The 19,359-nt window shown below is 50.3% G+C and overlaps 1 protein-coding gene across 2 annotated transcripts in view; it reads right to left on the minus strand.

Moving 5' to 3' along the window:
* LRP1 (LDL receptor related protein 1) overlaps positions 1 to 19,359 on the minus strand; it is a 1,298,976-nt gene that overhangs the window by 654,279 nt on the left and 625,338 nt on the right. For both annotated transcript variants that reach the window (XM_085654639.1, XM_085654638.1), the window contains exon 42: positions 4,414 to 4,603. In XM_085654639.1, coding sequence (XP_085510765.1) covers positions 4,414 to 4,603 — 190 coding nt within the window. The remainder of the gene's footprint in view (positions 1 to 4,413; positions 4,604 to 19,359) is intronic.

Raw genomic sequence — 19,359 nt, forward strand, 5'->3', positions numbered from 1 at the left:
TGAAGCAGCGAAGCGGCCGTCAAAGTGAAAGTGATTGCGGGCTGTAAGGTTGCCCGCGAGCGATGCACTTAATGAGCCATGACGAGAGAGGAAAGACAGCTGGCGCCTCTGCTCGTAACTGTGCACGTAACCGCACGTGGGGAACATGTGGGGTGGCGGCTGAGGAGGAGTGCAGGAGAAGGTATAACGGGGGGGAAAACCTGGAATGAAAGGCCTGAGGGGAAGCAGAGCGCGGTACGCATGGGCAAAGTGGGCAATTGCCCAGGGCCCACCTTCCAAAGGGCCCCCTCTGTATCGACTATTTCTGTTTGCAAACGACTGTTCTCTCTGCCGCCCGCTACACCCTTCTCTGCTTATCGGGGTCAGTTTAAGGAGTTGGGGGCCCGGGGCAAATGCATTTTCCCCCTATAATGATGTTGTATTGGTTATTAATTTATTGGCAAAACCAAGGGTACGCCTCATCATTCTAATATAGACAAGAGATATTTCAACTGGTTTTAAGTGACCTCCATTCCCAACAGCTTGGTTGCGTTGCACAGGCCGGAATTTGCAGAAAACGGGTAATAAACGTCCCCTTCTCGGGACTACTCGACGGGATTATGTTTACCACATCATAAGACACTTCCATTTATTTTGCGTGATAATATATTTCTTGGCTGTTTATTGACGGTGTATGTGGTGATAATTAACACAACGCATCACCCCTGTCAAATTTTCAGGTCCGTGCGGGATGTGTTAATCTAGCTCAAGTATTTTCTTTGTATTCTGGGAAGTGTGGTCTTGTTTAAATCCATTATGAAACAAGACTACAAGTCCCAGAATTCAAATACAGAAAAGTAGACTGGCACCGCACATCACGCAGGAGCAGGGAAACGCGGCAGTTCCAGTGAATCCATTTTGATAACATGTATGTTACTAAATTCTCTATTTCATTTCATACATGGGTGTTTACAATATAGCATTAGCTCACCCCCACTCAACAAGTTATATGAGTGCCATAATTGTTTGGGGCTTGGGTGTTATAATTGGGTCATGACTGGAAAAAAAAATTACAAACTTACCATGAAAATTTCCCGCAAAATTTTTTTTTTATAATAATGTGTGCCATTGTTAACTTTTTAGGTCTCTGCTCTAGATGGTGCGCACGCGTAGTCTCGAACCGGCGCTGAACATCCTGTAATTCTGGGCAAATCACTTTAACTCCCCGTGCCTAACAAAAATCAATGCGTCCTCATGTAACGCAACTGCTGCTATGTAAAACTCAGTTAAAAAAAAAAAATCTGTTCTATGTTGAGATGTTCCTGATACAATAAAAATTGTATCCGTAAAGTGCGCAGCTGCAACTTAAGGCCAGATCTGCGCTAGATCAAATATTTAGAACGCATCCTAAATGTGAGGTCAGCATTATTGTCGCTTGAAGAAGGGGCTTTGATTTCAGGGCGTGGTCGCATGTTTGTTTATTATTGCTTGCTGAGTCCCTCTCCTGGTTATTTCGAACACCGTTTTGCTGCAAATAAAGTTGCTAATGTGCTTGCGGTGGGGCCGATGCCGTCTGCTTCACGAGGACTGTAGAATCTCTAATTATGATCGTATTTTGCACACCCGCAGGCATGGTGCAAATGGAAACTGCAAAGAAGTAACCAGTTTACGGTTTTTTTCATGTTCAGCGCTCGATTATCTCCAGAGAGGAAAAGTGTGTTTTATACAGCGCAGAGAAAAAAAGAGGAGCCCGAGGGGTGGGACTGGGGCAGTCAGGAAAGGTTAGAGGGGTGCTGAGCAGAGCTGGCATTGCATGCTTCCCCCGGAAATAGCTGAGCAGAGTGAGCATTCCGGATTTGTGATTCTACGAAAGGTTGCCTGGGAAATCCGGTTGAGGGATCAACCCGGAGTGTGCCCTTTTAACCAGCAATATGGAGATGGGGACTGAGATCAGCCGCAAGATTCGGGTAGGTGAAAGTCATTCTTCAATTTGAAAGAGCAAAGGAGACTGTCGGTAGGAGATAAAATTACACAGGTTGAATGTCGTAAAGGTAGCTTGGTAGATGAGCCAGAGAGAAGGCGCAACCAGACCCGCGAGACATGCTCTGTGGGTGGGGGAGGGGCGTTGAAGCACGAGCAAGACAGAGAGGTGGAGCAAGGCGCGTGCACTTGGGAGAGCGAGAGGAAAGCCAGACGGTACCTCTGCTCATAACTGTGAGCATAACCGCACGCTCTATGCCACACAAAAAGCTGTGGTCGGCTTTTTAAAGCCCACTCACTAAATGTCTTGCAGAGAAGCGCATGCGCTGGCTCAGGCGAGACCTAAAAAAGGAATACAAATCTCATTAAAGCAATTTAGTAATTACAGGCGTTGTAGAATGGGTGTTTAATAGGATACTAATCCTGCCCTTCATTACATTACAGTTGATTATCGTTAAGTTATTGTCAACATGGAGACTGTTAATGCCAGTCACACAATCAGGATCAGAGTGTCACTATACAGAACTGCTACACTTGAAATGGGCATCTTACATCCGCAACACGGGTGTTAAACATGGTATAGCTTTCACTTAAACATGATCAAGCTGTGACTATCAAAGATGAGGGTTATGTTTTAGACGCATGTAAGAGTTTTATCCTACAGTACTTCTTGCTGGTTAGTTAACAGCAGCCTATGAAATTTTGAACTGGAAAAGACTAGCATTGTTTGCTGTGCTGAAGACCTCTAGAAATTATTTGTTTCGACTGTGTCACCTAAAACATTTAAACAGGAATTGACTGATGGACATTCAACTGCAAATGTGAAAAAGGCTCAGAGTCTTTCAAAGTACAGTATAGTCCTATTTGAAGAATTTGGGAGTGAAGGGATAGGCCTTCACGTGGCTACTTAAGCAGGATTCTTAAGGAGTCTTCTGAAAGGCTGTGGTAAAATGCTGATATTCGGGGAGCCCACTATTTTCAAAGCAGCAGAATTCAATGTTAGTTACTATGGACAGAATTCTTGATTCCTCTCTACTCTATGACAAATTGCTAACTTTTAAATGAAGATGTGCAAGTTTTTTCTTCACAATCGCTTTTAAATTAACTCTAGTAATGAATCAAATGTGTAAAAACAATTATACTAATATCTGTGTGCTGTGTAAAGATGTCACAATATAAGCATATAGTGGAAAGGCACTGCAATAATACAACTTAAAATGCATACCAAGATAAAGAAGAATCCCTCTAATTACAATATGTGAGAGACAGCTCTTGGGATTAACATTACTAGGTACTCTCATTAAAAATCTACTTTAAGCTATCATTTGTGATCTAGAAATATCCTGCCTGCATCACGAGTAACTCCAGAAGTACCTGAATGGTGTGCAATTCTGACCTGGATTGACTCAATTTTAAAAGTGCCAAAAAAACTTAAGATGCAAAAGTCGCACCACTTCTTCCTATAAAATAATTAATCCATCTCTCATAGTATCTGGCCTGCTATTTCCCTTTAAAGTAACATTAGCCCTAATTTGTGGTGTTAACAGGCCCTCCAGACTCTACAACCCCACATGAGCCACATGTGTGTGCTCTACAGTGCCCCACTGCCCCTATGTACAAGTCTGTGCTCTATAAATACCCACAACTCAATAATTACAAACATTTTTCACCAGTGGAACTATCACAATGACCAGCCAAGAAAAGGAAGAGTAAGTGATTAATAGAGGGAGCGTATTAGGTAAATTCTCCTTTACAGTGCCTACCAATCAAAATCAGTATTATGAACACAAAGATAAAGACCAACACTTCTTCACAATATATGACCAAACAAAATGAAGAATAAGCATGTCACCAAATGGGCTTTACAGTAGCTGTTAAGTACTCCACCAGGAGATCTAAATGTCTTCATAATGACAGGCTGAGCAAAATGAGCTCTCAACATTTAATCCGAATCAACCTTAACAAGGAAGACTACTAAGAAGCAACTCAAAGCGGGTTAAGAGTACAGAGTTCAAGTTAAGAGTACCCAGTTTAATGGTAATACATTTGTTTACAATAGAAGGCTGAGCCAACCCTTTCAGAAGCCTGAAATCTGGAGTTCATATCATATGCCAGCAAAAGTGCTTAACTCACGAAAACTCTTACTGCCTTAAAGCCTCCCTCGGAGCACGTACAGCAATAATAAACAGATCTAGACAAACATACATACAAACACATACCAAGTACAAAGAGTGCGGCACAGGCAAAATTCTGCATGGGCAGCTGCAATTAATATTTCAATAAAAAAGACAGTGCCATTTGGTCACAAGCTATTCAAGCTTCCATTACACTAACAGGTGGCAGCATAAGTGTAAGCATCTGTCCTACACTGTAAAAGAACAGGACTGGACAGAAGCAGCCCCCTCCATCCGTGTTAAATGACCTCACTCTCCAACTACCCCATCCTGCTCTTACTTCTGACATTCGTCCAACACAAAGGCTCGCGGGTGGTCGTCTCCGGACATGGTAACCACGGTGTCCCTTTCGAAGGCACCCTGCCGGCTCTGGTCCACAGTGTGTCGAGTGATAGTAGAGGTTGTGTAGCTCGTCCAGTAGAGTGTGTCCCAGCCCCTGTGGTATGCCAGCCCTTCCACTGATCCCACATCTGTTTGCAAGAAAAAAGACATCTGGTCAACAGGCTATATCAGTACTAATAATCTTATCATCATTTACAGATCAAGTGAGAGATGGTTCACCTCTCAATGTGCAAGAACTCAAGATAATGAACTGATGATATTAACACCCTGATGTGGTTTGAAATTGCCATTAATGTAGACTTTAATTCCCCACAAAAGAAATATAAGATGCAGCTAAAATCCCAAGTACATCAAACGGGTCTTTCTGGGTTTGGAGAAAACATATGTGCTAGTGTTGCATGGTTGACAGGGTGTGTGCTATTGAACTGACACGTTTGCAACACGGTGGCTCCACATGTACCACTGGCACTAATGCATGAAATGCATCATAGAATCTCAAACATGTCACTTCTCTGGCCAGGATCCCCAGAAGAACTATTACATTACTATTTATAAACATCATATTCTGCCCGTCAACCCACTGCTACTCCAGAGTATCCGGGAGAACGCAAACATGCAAATCTCTTCAGCACCTGCTTGAACTAGCTTGAACAGGACTAAAGAAGCTATACAACAGTAATACACCCAACCATGAAGTAGCCATCAAGAGAGTAAGGAAGTATTCTCCTAAAAACCCCTCTTTAGAATTCACATTCTGGGCTACCTTGAGGCAGCACAACCACCGAAGACACCATGTCTGCTCTTGTTGGAGTTGCCTGCCTCACAAGGCCGCTAAGCTCTTAGTCCTCTAAAGTGTAACAATGAGAAGTACTGTTGGTCACTAAGCACACTAGTGACCTGCCTTGAAAAATGAGGCACGTCAATCCCCATTTCAAGATACAGCGGGAGAGAAGCGGACGCCACAAGCGGGGCCCTTCATCCAGCCAAGTGCGCAATTAGCCACTGTAGGCTGAAGAAGGGGCAAAGAAAGAAGTGAGACTTACGAGGAAAGAAGAGGTGGTGTAAGGGAAGGAGAATATAGACACACACAAAAAGGGTTTCTGGTTTGCCTGCACCATCTGTCAACCAAAAACAATTGGAGGCTTTGCAGAAGTGCTTCATGAAGAGGTGGGCTCAGTAAAGAGTGTCTACATGCCACGGCGGTTACCGAGGGTGAAATTGTGGGACTAAGCCTTCTGTGACATTCCTGCCTTCCGCAGACTTTGTACCAATTTTAGGGAGAACAATGCTGTGTGAGGTCTGTGAGATTGCCAATGAGGAATTCCCCAAGTTCTTGGGTGCATGGGAATTCCTAGGTGTAGGAAGTTGGCTCTGTATATACTATACCAAAATGAGGTATAGTGTGCACAGAGTCCAGTGGAACCCCAAAGGTAGGCAGAGGTAAAAGTAGACAGCACCTTACTCTCTATTTGTGGTAGTGTGGGCGAGCAGTAAGGCTTTCTCAGAGGGTAGTGTTAAGCATTTGTTTTACACACTCAATCAGCAAATGATGTCACACACTCAAAAACTGAACTCAGACCAATTTAATTTGTATTAAAATATTATTTAGTTATATTTATTTTCTAGAACCAAGCAAGCCTGGTACAGGTACGTGTAAATGGTACTTTTCAAGGCAGGTTGAACAATACCAGAACGCTGAATGAAAATGAATTTGTTACAGGTTTGTAAATGCTTTCAATACAGTGGAAATTACTTTACTTTTGAATACATTACAGATTACTTTATGGATTACTCTTCCTACTCAGTGCGATATGCCTAGATATCACAGTAAAGCAGTTTTAAGTTATTTGTTTTTCAATGTTTCATACAAAACCAACTCCACACACTACACTTTTTAGGAAAAAGCAGTCAATGCAATCCTACAGGAGGAAATTGAGTTATTGGTTTAAAGTTAAGTACATGTTTGTGGGAGTTGGTATTCTGGGGTTAGAACCAGGGTTCCGTCGGGGTCAAGGATGCACTCTCAAAGCACCCTCAGCGGCACTAGGGAGGCTGGGTGCAGAGTGCTGAGGCCCAAGGTTATCCAATGGGGGATAGGGGCCTCCAGTTGGTGGCTGCTCACGAGCAGGCCACAAGGTCGGGGGAGCAAAGCTTCTAGTGTTAGGCTCCGGCCAAAGTGGGATCCGAGGTAGCACCCAAAGTACACATGCAGCAGCGCAGAGGTGGCTGAGTGCAGGGTGCTGTTTTGACATTGGGTGCCCAGTTGTTTTCAATGGGGATTCTCCGGTTGCAACAAAGACTGCAGGCTCAGTGACAAAGATCTTCTGGAGGTGAACACCAATTGGAAAGGTAAGTTGGGATGCCTGGGGATGCAGGCACACCGTCAGTTGGGCCACCCAAGGCCGTGGGACGTAGGGTGACAGGGTGCCTTAAGGCATAGGGTTTTTTTACCAGCTTCGGTCGCGGGGATCCTCCAGAAAGAAGCTGCAGGCTTCGCTTGGAGATTCGAGGCAGGTCAGAGACCACCAGTGGATCTAACAGTATATGTCTATGGCTGTCTGTAATGGCATATTATATGAAACTCGATAAAAAAATATGCTTAAAAAAAAGTCAGAGACCACCAGATCTCAGGTCAGGATAGCCAGAGAGACCCCCTCGTGGTGTTGGGCCACTCGAACTTGGCCCGTAAGCGCCAGGTGCAGGACACACTGGGATTTCACAGGAGCAGTTTCGGGGTGGGGACAGGCCGGGTGATGCAGCGGAGTTTACCAGCTCTAGTCACGCACATACACACAACTCTCATTTGGGCCCATATACATCCATCATTCAATGAGCTAGCAAATATCCGCTGGTCATCAATTTTGATTTACCTTAGAGACCTGTTACACCAGTATCATTCCATTCCCTGTCTCCTTAAGTAAATGTACTTTTGTCGATAGATCTAGTAGTAGATTAGAATAGGGAGGAAATAATAATACTTTTAACCTTTAATTTAAAGAACCACAGACTCAAAGGAGTTTTAAAGATTTAGCTAAATAGTTTTGTGAGTCAAGTCAGAATACATGTAGACACATCAAAATTCTCCATCAGTAAAAATAGTACAGTTAGCTTAGAATAAATTCACAGTAATAAATTCCCGTGAGGACAGTACCTGAGGAGAGAGAAAATAGAGAGCAAATACAGAGCATTACCCACAGAAGGCAAATGCTACTTACCAGTATGCATCTGTACTTGGCATGTAGAGCTGCAGATCTACACACTGTGCATAGATCGCCATCTGGTGTTGGGTCCGGATGTTTGCAGTTGTTTTTCCTCTTGGAAAGTCTTTGGAAGTCACAAGGTATGCGGCTCCTCCTTTGAATCGTATTGCGCATGGGCTTCGGCTCCATCCTCAGATTGTTTTTCGCCAGCAGGGAAATGATGGAGCATAGTAATAAGCAGTGAAGATGCCCAAGTGTGTTGTATCTGAATAAGATAAACTGGAACAGATAGAGGTAGCCGGGGAGGCGGGTGGGCGTGTGTAGACCTGCAGCTCTACATGCCAAGAACAGATGCATACTGGTAAGTAGCATTTGCCGTTCGAGGCATACGAGCTGTAGATTACACACTGTGCATAGATTATATAGCAGTATTCACTCCTAGGGGCGACCACCAGTATCTGTTGCAGTAGTTTGGAACAATGTTTTGAGTCCAGCCTGGCCCACACTAGCTTGTTGCTTAGTTTGCACATCTACACAATAGTGTTTAGTGAAAATGTGCGGTGTAGACCATGTAGCTGCTCTGCAGATGTCATCTAAGGGAATGTTTCCTATAAATGCCATGGAAGCCCCTATCTTACGTGTGGAGTGGGCTTTAGGGGGAACAGTGAGCATAAGTTTGGCTTTGTGGTAGCAAATCTGTATGCATTTGACAATCCACCTAGCTATCCCAGATTTGGAGATGGGGTTGCCTTTGTGTGGTGGTGAGAAACATACAGTGGTTTGGTCTTACGAAAGGGTTGTGTTCTCTCGATGTAGTAAGAGTAAGGCTCGTTTGACATCTATTGTGTGGAGAGCTCTTTCTGCAATGGTCTGTGGCTGCGACAAGAATACAGGCAGTTCCAAAGATTGGTTTAGATGCAAAGGAGAAATGACTTTAGGGAGGAATTCTGGGTTAGTGCGGAGAACAACTTTGTTATGATGCATTTGCAGAAAAGGTTCTTGAATGGTGAGTGCTTGTATCTCACTGACCCTTCTGAGGGAAGTAATGGCTACCAGAAAAGCAGTTTTCCATGTGAGGAACTGAAGTTCACATTTGTGTAGAGGTACAAAGGGAGGCCCCATTAGTCTGGTGAGAACGATGTTTAGGTTCCACACAGGTGAGGGTGGCACTCTGGGGGGAATTATTCTTTTGAGGCCTTCCATGAAGGCTTTTATGGCAGGTACTCTAAAAAGTGACAGATGTTGCCTATTTTGTAGATAGGCTGCTATGGCTGCAAGGTGCAGTCTAACAGACGTGTAGGCTAGGTTGCATTTTTGTAGGTATAGTAAATATCCTATGATGTGTTGAATGGACACATCTAGGGGGTTGAAGTTATTGTTGTGACAATAGACCACAAAACGTTTCCACTTGGCTGCGTAGTAAGCTCTAGTGGTAGGTCGTCTAGCTTCTTTAATGACGCTCATACAGTCAGGGGGAAGATTGAGATAACCGAATTCTAGGATTTCAGGAGCCAGATCGCAAGGTTGAGCTGAGCTGGGTCTGGGTGCCTGATCTCTCCATGGTTCTGGGTTAAGAGGTGTGGAGATAAGTGTAACTTTTGGTGCGGTGCTACAGACAGTTCCAGCAGTGTGGTGTGCCACGGTTGTCTGGCCCAAGTTAGAGATACTAGGATGAGAGCGACGGAGTGTTGTTGTAGTTTGCGCACAACTAATAGAATGAGTGGGAGAGGCGGAAAAGCGAACGCAAATCTGCCTGACCAGTTCATCCATATTGCATTGCCCTTGGACAATGGGTGTGGATACCTGGCGGCGAAGCTTGGGCATTTGGCGTTTTCGTGGGTGGCGAAGAGGTCTATCAGTGGACGCCCCCACATTTGAAAGTACGGGTGAAGAACTTGTGGATGGAGTTCCCACTCGTGGATCTGTTGTGTTTGTCTGCTCAGCAGATCGGCCATAGTGTTTTGGACTCCTGGGACATGTTGGGCTAGGAGAAAGATTTTTGGGGGTATGGCCCATCTCCATATGCTCTGTGCTAGCTGAGAGAACTGCGTAGTGTGTGTGCCACCTTGTTTTTGTATATAGTACATGGCTGTCATGTTGTCCGTGCGGACTAAGACAGCATTGACGTTGGGGCCAAACAGATGTTGCTCATCAAAGGGGTGGTTGAGGATGGAACTCTGCACCTCGGGTTTGAACCCTGAAATTCGTAGCCATGCATGCCTGCGCAGGAGAACGCTGGTGTTAATTGCCCTAGAGGCGGTGTCAGCCACATCGAGGGTGCAACAAAAGGAGGTATTGGTGATTATTTTACCCTCCTGAATTATCTTGTTGGCTCTATTCTTGTATTTGTCAGGGAGGTGTTGCATTATGGCTTCCAGTTCATCATAATGTGCCCTGTCATATCTTGCTAAGAGCGCTTGGGTGTTTGCAATTCGCCATATGTTGGCAGCCTGGGATGCAGTTGGCTTGCCAGAGGAGTCCAGGAGTTTGGACTTATCGGGTGGTGGGGCCTCACCTGTTGCCTGGGAGTTTGCACGCTTCCTCGCATTTGAAACTACTAAGGAGTCTAGTGGGGCGTGGCCTCTGATGTAGGTGGGGTCTGTAGGGGCGGCCTTATACTTTTTCCTCGATGCAAGGGCTGATGACCATGGCACAAACCAGGTCTGTAAAGACCTCTGGTGCGTGCTTGATAACCCCTTTAAGCATGGGCAAAATGGAAGTGGCCCTTTGTGTAGTGTCAAAAGTGTCTAGGAGGAAGTCCTCCTCCACGGGGTCTGTATGGAGATCAACTCCGTGGTAGTGTGCAGCCCTATGAAGCAGCTGGTTAAACCCCAAGGTGTCTTCAGGGGGGGGGGGCGGCCTTGAAGGGTAAAGGTCGTCCTGTGGGACGTTAGGGACGTCTGGGATGTTGTAGTCGTCCCATGGGTCTGGGGAGCCTGTAGGAGTAGGGTCCCCTGTGGGCTGGTCATGGGGCCCATCCTGTGTCATCATAGACGTAGTCCTCATCAGGGGAGGATGTGGGAGAATGATGAGGAGAAGGAGGAGGTGGAGGAGGTGGTGGAGGAGGTGGAGGAGGGGGTGAAGGCAGTCTCAAAGGGGAGGTAGCAAAGTCTCTTCTCTTTGGTGGTGGAGCTGGGGCAGGCTTGTCCAGCGGTCTCTTTTTGACGCTGAGCATCAAATGTCCAGTTTTAGGGTCTTTGACAAGTGTTTTTTGTAGTGAATCGGGCCGAAATAGCTCATCTGTGGGGGGCGATCCTTCAGGCCGAAGGTGTCAGAGCCGTAGGTTTTTTAAGCTTCGAGTCGGCATCGGTTCGCTGTTTTGAACCGTGTGGCTTAGGAATGTCCGGTTGTTTCCTCTTTTCCGAGATGACTTTCGGCTTCGAGGTGTGTGCGTCGAGGGCCTTTGATTTTTTGCTCGGCTCCGGGGATGGCGTTGGTGCCGAGGAGCTAGTGCCAGTCTTCGGTGCGGAGTGCTTCGCTGTGGAGCTCGGCACGGAGGAGGAGGCGGCGGCCATCTTATTTTTCGGTGCTGGTGCGGAGGAGTGTTTCTCGAGGCCGAGCCACCGGAAGGCTTGATGGGCTTCTTAACCGGGCCCGAAGAACAAGTTACTTACCTTCGGTAACGATGTATCTGTAAGAAACATTAGTTAGATTCCTCACCTTAGAATATCCCCAGGCGTCAGACTGGATCCGGAAGATTTTTCGTCAGCAATACCCCTTGCGCGTCGCTAGGCGTCGTCTGCGGCTCCGCATCCGTCGTCGTGCGCCGGAATGACGTCGGAGTACTTAGACGCCGCCCTCGCGCGCTGACGTCAGTTCTTGTACATAGCTTTCCGCGCCAGGAACGCAGAGCCATGCAAAGACCGACACTGGTGCCAAAAATAAAATCTAGGGGCCTGAAAAGGATAACCTTAACCCTAGATGTCAGTTCGCAGAACGGGGTGGATGGGTGGGTCGGTGAGGAATCTAACTAACTAATGTTTCTTACATCGTTACCGAAGGTAAGTAACTTGTTCATCTGAAATAAACACGTTAGTTAGATTCCTCACCTTAGAATAGATACACAAGCAATACCATCCCCGGTGGTGGGTCTGCGAACCAAGATCACACCAGAAAGTCCTGGAGGACAGAACGGCCAAAGAAGCCATCCCTCCGGACTTGGCTGTCAAAGCAATAATGCCTGGCAAACGTGTGTAGCGAAGCCCACGTTGCCGCCTGACAGATGTCCTGCAAAGGGACACCCCGTCCCAAAGCAGTGGTAGCCGCCATGGCCCGAGTAGAATGGGCGCGCAGCCCAACAGGAGGATCCTTTTTTGCCAAGGAATAACAAATTTTGATGCACAAAACGACCCACCGAGAGATGGTCCGTTTGTGCACAGCTTTCCCCTTCTTAGCACCCACGTATCCAACGAAAAGTTGGTCGTCCACCCGGACCTGCTTTGTGCGGTCCAGATAAAAGGAGAGCGCACGTTTTGGGTCCAGACAGTGGAGCCTCTCTTCCTCTTTGGAAGGATGCGGAGGCGGAAAGAAGGTGGGCAAGGTGACAGACTGCCCAAGATGAAATGGAGTCACCACTTTCGGAAGAAAGGAGGGACGAGGCCGAAGGACAACCTTGTCCGGATGAACAGAGAAAGGGAGGCTTTGAAGATAAAGCCTGGAGCTCACTCACCCGTCTAGCCGAGGTGATGGCTACCAGAAAAGCAGTCTTAAGCGTCAGCAGACGAAGAGGACAATTATGAAGAGGCTCAAAGGGAGCGCACATTAGAAATGTGAGAACAAGATTCAAGTCCCACTGAGGCATTACAAAAGGGACAGGAGGGAACGTGTGAGTAATGCCCTTTAGAAAGCGTGCAACTACAGGGGACTTGAAAAGAGAAGGCTGATCAGGAAGCCGCAAGAAGGCAGAGATGGCAGCAAGATAAACTTTCAAGGTGCCCAGGGCAGAGCCCTGCCGGGCCAAAGAAAGAAGAAAGAGGGGATCCACAGCCTTTGCTGTGCACCATGCCACAAATTTGTTCCACCGGCAGGCGTATACCGTCTTTGTGGAGGGACACCTGGCTGCCAGAATGATATCACAGACTTCAGGAGGCAAGTCAAATGGCATCAACTGCCGCCGCTCAATCTCCACGCATGGAGGTGGAGGCTGGACAGGTTCGGGTGGAGGACCGTCCCCTGCTGCTGCGACAGAAGATCCTCCCGAAGGGGCAGACGTATCGGAGGATCGGTCAACATACTGAGTAGCTCGGGATACCAGTACCTTCGTGCCCAATCCGGAGCCACCAAGATGACTTGGGCCCGGTCGTGCCTGATCTTCTTCAGCACTCTGGGCAGAAGTGGTATAGGCGGAAAGGCGTACAACAGACCGCAACTCCACTCGTGACGAAAAGCGTCGCCGAGCGAGTGCCGCCTTGGAAATTCCAACGCGCAGAACTGCTGACATTGCGCGTTCTCTTCGGTGGCGAATAGATCTAACCAAGGCTCTCCCCACTGCTGAAAGAGACCTTGCGCCACTTCGGAGTTCAGACGCCACTCGTGATCCATCATGCACTGGCTGCTGAGTTCGTCTGCTCTGGCGTTCAGAGAGCCCGCCAGATGTTGAACCACTAGGGTGACGCCCTGGTGTTCCAGCCACGTCCAGAGGCGCAGAGCCTCCTGACAAAGGGTCCACGACCCCACCCCGCCCTGTTTGTTGCAATACCACATGGCGGTGGTGTTGTCCGTGAACACCTGCACGACACTTCCCCTGACAGAGGGAAGGAAGGCTTTCAGTGCAAGTCGGATCGCTCTCAACTCCAACAGGTTGATGTGGAGACGAGACTCCGCCGGAGACCAGAGGACTCTGATCTCCGCCTCTCCCATATGGCCACCCCATCCCAGGAGGGACGAATCCGTCACTACGACATGCTCCGGTTGGGGAAGGGAGAGGCTCTTGCCCATGACCCAATCGCGGTCCGTGAGCCACCACTGCAACTGCTGTGCAGTGCCCTCCGAGATCAAGACATGGTCGGACAGGTTGCCGTGATGCTGGGCCCACTGAAACTTCAGGTCCCACTGCAGAGCCCGCATGCGCCGCCTGGCGTGATGCACTAGTAGGATGCAGGAGGCCATCAGCCCCAGAAGCCGCAACACTAGCCTGACCGAAACCCAGGATAGAGGCCGAAAGATGGGAATCAGGGCCTGAATATCCCGGACCCGCTGTTCCGGCGGATAGACCCAGAACTGCGCCGAATCGAGAACCGCTCCGATGAAGAGGAGCTTCTGAGAGGGACTCAGGTTTGACTTCGGCACGTTGATGGAAAATCCCAGCAAATGCAGGAGATCCGCCGTAGTCTGGAGGTGGGAGACGACTGTCTGGGGCGAGCCCGCCTTCAACAACCAGTCGTCGAGATAGGGGAAGACTGGAACCCCTGATCTGCGCAGATGAGCTGCGACCACCGCCATCACTTTCGTGAACACCCGAGGGGCACTGGTGAGGCCGAAGGGGAGCGCGGTAAACTGAAAGTGCTCTAGGCCCACCGTGAAGCGCAGGTAACGCCGGTGGTCCGGCAGGACGGGGATGTGGAAATATGCGTCCTGCAAGTCCAACGCTACCATCCAGTCTCCAGGGTCTAGGGCAGCTAGAACCTGAGCCAAAGTTAACATCTTGAACCTTTCCTTCCGGAGGAAGGCATTGACGTTCCGGAGGTCCAAGATAGGGCGTAGGCCCCCTTTGCCCTTCTTGGGAACCAGAAAGTAGTGGGAACAACAACCACGACCTACTTCTGGGCTCGGAACGCGCTCGACGGCCCCCTTGGCCAAGAGGGCCGAAACTTCCTCGTGGAGAAGATTCAAATGATCCCCCGAGATAAGGTGGTGCTGCGGTGGCATGGCTGGAGGGGTCGTCTCGAAGGGGAGGGAGTAGCCCCTGCGGACGATTTGCAGCACCCATCTGTCCGATGTGATGGACCGCCAGTGGAGCAGGTGATGGCGAACTCTGCCGCCCACTGGCGTGGAATGGGCCTGAAAGCTCGGACTAGGAAGGCTTTGAGGCGGATGCTGCCGGGGTGGATGTGGGATGACCGAGTCGTCCTCCAGAACCGCCTCAGCAGAAACCACGTCCGCGCGCAGGTTGGTTCTGCGGCTGGTGGCTAGGCGTATGTGAGGAGGCACCCCTTCCTTGGCCACGAAAGGGGCGAAAGGCGGAAGTTTGCGACCGCGGGGCCGAGAGGCCCAAGGACTTGGCCGTAGCCCGGGAGTCCTTAAAGCGATTCAGCGCACTGTCCGCTTTCTCGCCGAAAAGGCGAGTGCCATCAAAGGGCATGTCCATGAGGGTGCTCTGGACATCGCCCGAAAAGGACGTGGACCGCAGCCAGGCGTGACGTCTAAGCGCCACTGAGGTAGAAATCGCCCTACCCAGCGAGTCCCTAGTGTCAAGCCCACATCGGATAGCATGTCGCGCTGCATCCCTCCCATCGGCCAGAGCCTGGTTAAGTCGTGTCTGGACCTCCTCCGGACACAGGGGCACCACGTCCTCCACCGTATCCCACAGAGAGTGGGAATAACGGTCCAAGAGACAGGCGGTGTTCAAAGACCGCAGGCCCAAACTAAGGGAGGAGAACAGCTTTTTGCCAAACTGTTCCAGTCTCTTGGAATCCCGGTCCGGCGGAGCGGTCGGGAAGGAGGATTGGGAAGTAGAGGCCTGGATAACCAGGCTCTCGGGGGTAGGGTGTTGGGACAGAAAACTGGGGTCGCCCGGAGCAGGGCGGTGGCGCCTGGCGACGTTCCTGTCCACAGGAGGAACTGTGGAGGGCTTGGACCAGGTGCCCTGCAGAACGTCAGTGAGGGCCTCATTGAATGGCAGCAGAGGCTCAGTGGAGCTTGCTGCAGACTGAAGCACCTCAGTGAGGACGTTAGTCCTCACAGCCACGGCAGGTAGCTCGAGCCCAAGGGCTGCGGCTGCCTTGCGCAGCACCACAGAGAAAGCAGCACCCTCCTCCGAAGCCACAGTCGGAGGAGAGATGAATCCAGTGTCTGGAGAGGTATCCAGACCACTGGCCTCACCCAGTTCATCTGCCCAGTCCTGTGACAGTTGAGCCTGAACGGCCATAGGATCCTCGGATCCCTCCCATTCGCCCCCATCATCCGATTCCTGGTATGCAGGAGGAAGGATCGGAGCCGGGCGATAGACAAAATATGTCTCCAGCGGCGCCGAACGCGGCGTCCATCGACGCCATAACGGCGCCGGGCCCGGAGCGGGGCTGATCTGGGGCTCGACGCCGAGCGGAGCCGGCGTCGGAGGTGGTACCGGTGTCGACGCCGGCGGAGGAGGCGTGACTAGGCCAACCGGCGTCGGTGGGGACTCGGGAACGGGTCCCTCGGGCACTTGCGGCGTCGAGGCCGGAGCCGTCGACGGCGCCGGGGCCGGAGCCGCCGGCAGGCAAGGTTGCCCAGTCGGGTCCGCGGGGCCCGAAGGCGCGCCAGCGGGCGTCGACAGCGGAGCCAGGTTCCTCATGGCCGAGAGGAAGGCACTGACTTCCGCCGGCGTCGTGTCAGTCCCAGGGACCGGCGGGTATGGGGTCTTGCGCGGCGCCTGCGGCTCCGCTGGAGCTGCGGGGGTGGAACCACCCTGACCCTCGACCGAGTCACGCGACCGGCGAGGGGAGTCCGAAGAGCGGTGTCGCCTCTTGGACTTCTTGGAGTGCTTCGACTTACCCGAAGACTTGGAGCCAGATGATCGATGATGACGTCGGCTGCGGCTCCGCGACCGATCCTTGGACCTCCTCCTGGACCGGGATCGAGAGCGGCGCGGAGCCGAATGGCGAAGCTCGAGAAGCTTACGGGACCGCTCCCGTCTAGCCTTCGAGGTCAGGGCCTTGCAGTCCGAACACGACTCTGCGTCGTGGTCGAGGCCCAAGCAGTAAAGGCACCGGCGGTGATGGTCCGTAACCGACATCAAGCGGTTGCAGTCAGCACAGGCTTTAAAACCAGGCATCCTACCTGCACCGGAGTCGAGACAAGATCAAAAAGGATCGAAAAAAGTTAGTCAAAAAATGACTAAAGGGGTAGCTCTCCCGGATCTGCGCTTACTGGCGCGGAAAAAAGAAGAACTGACGTCAGCGCGCGAGGGCGGCGTCTAAGTACTCCGACGACATCATTCCGGCGCACGACGCTGACGACGGACGCGGAGCCGCAGACGACGCCTAGCGACGCGCAAGGGGTATTGCTGACGAAAAATCTTCCGGATCCAGTCTGACGCCTGGGGATATTCTAAGGTGAGGAATCTAACTAACGTGTTTCTTTCAGATAGCGAGGTATGGGAAGCAGTGTCTTTGGTCATGCCTAGGCCCGAGGGGGATGCGTGACCGAAGCCTTTTTGGATGTCATCGAGGGTGGAGGGGTGGGGGTCGATGGTAGTACTCACGCTCCTCTGTGCCGGAGTGATGTCCTCGATATCTGAGTCGTCCACTTCGGAGCCGCTGACAAGGCCCTCTTCGGTGTGCTGCTCTTCCGGAACGTCGACGCCTTCTCCGAAGATGTTGTCGGGGATCACTGCCGACGAGTGTGCCATTGTTCTCCTCGCCCTTCGGTCCCGAATAGTTTTCTTCGAACAGAAGGATTTGCAAGTCGGACAGTCTCTTGCCTCGTGTGGGATGAGGGCATATGCCCCACTCTGGATGGCTGGGTCCCCCCATCTGCAAAATGGCGGGGACTGAGCTTCACCTCGCCTCCCCACCTGAGGGGTGGGGCTGGCAAAGGTGGGTACACCTCCCTTCCTCACTTGGTTTTCCCGCTGATTATCCCCCCCCAAAGTGGGGGTCAGAACCGGTGGGGCCAGTTGCTGGAAGCAGCGAAAGGCCTGGGGAAGTGCCATATACTCTAATTGGCATTACTGCACTTACAATGTCTAATAATTGGCTTAGACACTGTAGGGGTACAGGGCTCATCACCTGTAACCTCACCACTGGTATAGTGCACCCAGCTAGAGGGGTGGCTGACCTATGCCAGGGCAGCGGGTTGTAGGCAAGGCACACCATGTTGACTCTTCACTTTGTTCTGCACCAATACGCCAGGTGGGGAGGGGGGGGTGTAAGAGTGAGTGTGTGTGTGTGCTTGTGTGCCCACACTCACACACAAAGGTACAGGGCATCTAAGGGTGGCACCATAAGTGCTGCAGCCCTGAGAGGCCTTCCCTGGTCGCAGTGCCCTTGGTACCTGTGGTGCCATTTACAAGGGACTGCCCTGTGGCCAAAGAGTGCCAATTGGGTTTTGTTTTCAATGCGGTTTAGGGAAAGAACGTAGGCCGTGGGTACCTGTTTGGCAGGTACCCAGGGCACACTCAGTCACTGTACATCAGCAGATTATCAAAAAGTGGGGGCAACCATGCAAAAATGGGGCACTTTCTCACACGAGGCACATTCCAATTCTGGTTCATAACTCCATTCTCCACCACCGCTGCTAGTGGTCTTTGTATTATAAGCCACGCACAACTCTATCAGTGCATCTCAATTAGAAACTACAGTATCTTCTGCTTTTCCAGTCTTGGGACCTTCAACACGCCCCAGATGGGCAGAACTGGGATGACACACATCTCTGACAATGCACTGCAATCCTCACTTGGAACAGTCATTAGTATTCCAGTACTACGACCTACACTCAAATCTATCAGCATTCTTTAAAGCAGACGTGCTTCACACACGGCTATTTCATTTCCGAGACCTACACACACCTTGTCAATTGACTCCAGTTCCATCTTCAGGGGCCAATGCTATTCCAGAATTTGCCCAACATAAATCCCTGCCCATGCAACCCTGTCGTCTCTTGCGAGAGCCCCAAACGTTTCAGCACTCTTGGAAAAGTCAATCAGTCCTGCTCTCTCCGCCCACTGAGTCGTATTTCAAGGCTCTTAAAAACCACTAAATAACCCTCTCCAGGTCAGCCATCAAACCGTCGAGCGGATATGGTTGAACAAACAGCACTAAATGCGGAGATAAAGTCGCCAGCTTTACGAGGCACAGTATTACCAGAGACAGGGAAATTGTGGGTCCATAAAAGAAGCAAACATTGAGCTATTAAGGTCAGTGTGCCTATAAATCACTAAAGCAAGCACTGTTAAAGTAAAACCTGCCAGAAACTCGAGCTCTAGGGGTAAAGGCGGCGGCGGGCCCCACGAGCCCGGTGAAGGGCAAGCATGGACCACCGGAGTACAGCAATGCGAAAGGGGATGAAAATAAAGTCCCCCCTCACGCAGGAATAATGAGTGGAGAGTGCCACCCCTGCATTATTAGGCTGTGATCAGTATAAAAGATGCATGGATGCTGCAATAGAGGCAATCCCTCCTGCTACTACGCCCGAACCTTCTCACCTTTCTTAAACAAGGAAAATTCCGTTGGCGCGGTGGACATTTGTGTGACGTTAAAATAAGCCGTTTCCGGCGGGGGTAAGCGCGCGTGCGCTGTGCCACCATCTAACAAGCGCTCCAGGGGCCACGCTGACAGATTCCTTAAAGTTCGCCACAACTCCGAGAAAGAGTGAGTGGAATGGCTGGCTGAAAGGGATGCCTAATGGTCGCCAGTTGCTCAAAGTAACATTCAGAAAGGGGTTGATTTAAAGTGGTGCACGAAATACTGCAAAGTTGGAAGCTGGCCTGTCGACCGAACATAAATGTCACCATTCGTTACTCAGGTGGGCGAGTGTAGGGTTGGAGG

This window comes from Triturus cristatus, chromosome 4_1 (genome assembly GCF_964204655.1).
Source record: "Triturus cristatus chromosome 4_1, aTriCri1.1, whole genome shotgun sequence".
In the NCBI taxonomy this organism is placed as follows: Eukaryota; Metazoa; Chordata; class Amphibia; order Caudata; family Salamandridae; genus Triturus; species Triturus cristatus.